At 53.0% G+C, this 3,191-nt stretch overlaps 1 protein-coding gene across 1 annotated transcript in view; it reads left to right on the top strand.

The window, feature by feature from the left end:
* The first annotated feature begins 6 nt into the window (after positions 1-6).
* Positions 7-3,191, top strand: part of PLEKHJ1 (pleckstrin homology domain containing J1) — a 23,146-nt gene continuing 19,961 nt past the window's right edge. The window contains exons 1-3 of the mRNA XM_014957965.1: positions 7-103; positions 736-803; positions 3,005-3,071. Of these exons, the coding sequence (XP_014813451.1) occupies positions 10-103; positions 736-803; positions 3,005-3,071 (229 nt within the window). The 5' untranslated portion in view covers positions 7-9. The remainder of the gene's footprint in view (positions 104-735; positions 804-3,004; positions 3,072-3,191) is intronic.

Here is a 3,191-nt window from a genome sequence, read left to right on the forward strand (position 1 = left end):
GCTCTCGCCATGAGGTACAACGAGCGGGAGCTGCTGTCCCTGGCCCGGCAGCCTGCCGAGAAGGCGGCCGAGGTGTTGATGCGGTTGCCCAAGAAAGGGAGCGGTGAGAGGGGAGCTCGGGAGGGGAGGACTGGGAAGGGCGGGGAGGGGGGGGTTGGAGTGGGGAGGCCTGAGGGGAAGGAGCGGGAGGAGTCCGGTGGGCTTAGGGCAGTACCGGGGGGACTGGAGGGACAGGAGTGGAGCTGCTGGGAGACAGGGCTGTAGGGGGACTGGGGGAGAGGGACTGGGGAAACTGGGAGGGGTTGTGTTGGAAAAGCGAGGCTGGAAAACTGGAGAGGCGAGGCTGGAGCCCTCAATATAAGGACATGGACCTGATGGAGCGGGTCCAGAGGAGGGCCACAAGGATGATCAGGGGGATGGAGCACCTCTGCTACGAGGACAGGCTGAGGGAGCTGGGGTTGTTCAGCCTGGAGAAGAGGAGGCTCCGGAGCGTTCCCCGGGAGGGGCTGAGCTCCCGTCGGCCGCCTCGCGGGCGTCTCCGTGACGTGGTGCCCGGGGTTCTCTCTGCCCAGGAAGCCACTGGAGAAGCTGCAGAGTGACTTTGTCACCTTGTCTCCCCGTGGGTTGTTGAACGGGCGCTGGGAGGGGTGGAAGGGGCTTCCCTCTGTGCCCCCCCCACCAGGGTGGGGGCCGGCTCGGCCCTTCTGCCCACCTCAACTCTCTTTTCCTTTGCAGTGTTAAAGAAACGCCTCGTGAAGCTCGTCGTCAACTTTCTCTTCTACTTCCGGACAGACGAAGCGGAGGTGTGTCATCTGCTGCTGCTGTTGTTTGTTTCTTTGTTTGTTTTCCTCCCTCTCTCTTCTGTTTCTGTCAATCCATCGCGTGGGCTTCAGAAAAGGGGACAGGGATGGGGAAGAGCCAGGTCTGGGCACCCACATTTCCTCTCCCGTCCCCTTGGCCAAAACCCGTAGGGGTGAGAAGCAGCAGCATTTCTCTCTGCCCACCCCTGGGTGCTTCTCCCATGAGCTTGGAATGAATCCTTTAAACATTGCCCCCCAAAACTGCAGAAGGTGGAGTCTGTCATGCCTGCTTGTAGGACTGGCCCTTATCCTGCCAAACTGGGATGGGAAGCGTATGGTTTTGCCCTCCTAGGAAAAGAAATAGAATTGTTTCTTCTTTTTTATGCCAGGAATTGTACTTGTGTACAGTGCTCACTGTTACTGGGAAACTTTTCTGGCCGTACCCTGTCTGTGTTGTTATTTTGGGCATGTGGAAGCCCTGCTGGGGTTTTCGCTCATCATTGGACACTGTTAAGATTCAGCTGGACAAGGTGCTGGGCCAGACTGTGCTGCTACCAAGAAAGGTTGGAGCAGATGATCCCTGAGATCCCGTCCAACCTGGGATTCTATGATTCTCTATCATTTTTGTAGCTCTCTGCTGGAGAGGGAACAGCAGAGGTTACAAAGGTGATGAGGGGCCTGGAGCATCTCTCTCATGAGGAGAGGTTGAGGGACTTGGGTCTTTTTAGTCTGGAGAAGAGAAGGCTGAGGGGAATCTGATCAACACCTATAAATACTTCAAGGGTGGGTGTCAGGAGGATGGGGCTGGTCTTTTTTCAGTGGTGCCCAGGGACAGGACAAGGAAATGGGCACAAACTTGAACATGGGAAGTTCCATCTAAACATGAGGAGGAACTTCTTTCCTGTGAGGGTGGCAGAGCCCTGGCAGAGGCTGCCCAGGGAGGTGGTGGAGTCTCCTTCTCTGGAGACATTCAAACCCACCTGGACACGTTCCTGTGGGACCTGCTCTGGGTGACCCTGCTCTGGCAGGGGCTTGGAGGAGATGATCTCCAGAGGTCCCTTCCAACCCCACATCATTCTATGATTCTGTGGTTCTAGAAAAAACAAGTGAGGGATGGGACCTTTGGGTTCTGTTTCTGGCTTTCCCACAGCTGAGATCTGTTGATTTTTTAATGAATCCCATGGTAACTGTTGCTAAAGATTCTCTGGTTGGAAAATGAATATCAAATCAGTCTTAATAACGTTTGTGAAGGGAGGTGCTGTGTGCGTGCTGGTGCTACAAAGGGACTGGAAAGCTTTTCATGGCTTTTAGACTGACGTCATCATAAATATTTTATCCTGATAAAGGCTGAGCTCCTGTTTTCAGAAATCCCTTTTCTCCTTTGCTGAAGCACAGTCTCTAGTCTCTGCCTCACTCAGCCGCAGTTCTCCGGGGGCTGAGGCGCTGCAGTGGCTCCTGATGTCTGAGGGCACTGCCCGTCCCCTCCACTGTCTCCTTCCCTCCTGCTCTGCTCTCTTCTTTCCTCCTGGTTGTTTGTAAACCCTCCTGTGTGGGAGGGGAGCTCTTGAGTGGATCAAAAAGAGCTCAGGAGGTAGATGGAGGCTGATGCAAACCCTTGTGCCAGAAACACATTGGAAGTCAGGGGTTTCAGTGTCTTCCTGCTGCCTTTAATTGCCTTCTGCAGTTTGTTTATCTTGGACAAAAGAATTTGCTCGTGGGTTGCTTTTGTTTATGGCTTGTATTGCCCTTTCCTTCTCCTGCCCTTGCTGGGTGTGCGCCGGGTGGCAAATATTTCCTGCCGTTTGTCTGTTTGTCCTGAGCTGTTATAGTTCATCGAGGCTGTTCTTAACCTCCTGCAAGGTGTGTTAAATGTTTCATCTTTGTTGGATTTACTCAGCAAGGAAGGTAAACTTCTTCCCTGTCTTTGCCTCACGGGAAGGAATGCTAAAGCCCAGACTGAATGTGAGCAAGGGGAATTGTTTAACACCTGATTAGTGAACACAAAGGGCCCAGCGCAATGAAGCACGTCAGCAGACACAAAAAGGGTGATTAAAAGACCATGCAATTAGATTGAGTTGCTTTAAAAGTAGCACCAGGTTATGAAACTTGCTTAAAAGGCATTAAAAGGCAAAACTCTGTGGGTTCAGAACACTGTCTCACTGGTGGGTGGCGCGGGTTAAACCCTCTCTCCGGGTCTTTTCCAGCCCATCGGAGCTCTGCTGCTGGAGCAGTGCAGGATCATCAAAGAGGAGGAGAACGTCTTCTCGATCAGTGAGTTGTGTGTGTGCATTCCCTCTGCATTCCCCTTACAGCAAATAATGCTACCTAGAAGGTAGTTAGTTCCTGCTTTTTCCTTAGTTTCTCTGGTGACAGTGGGGTCAGAGCTCCTCA

Source organism: Calidris pugnax, unplaced genomic scaffold (genome assembly GCF_001431845.1).
Source record: "Calidris pugnax isolate Ruff unplaced genomic scaffold, ASM143184v1 scaffold255, whole genome shotgun sequence".
NCBI lineage: Eukaryota > Metazoa > Chordata > Aves > Charadriiformes > Scolopacidae > Calidris > Calidris pugnax.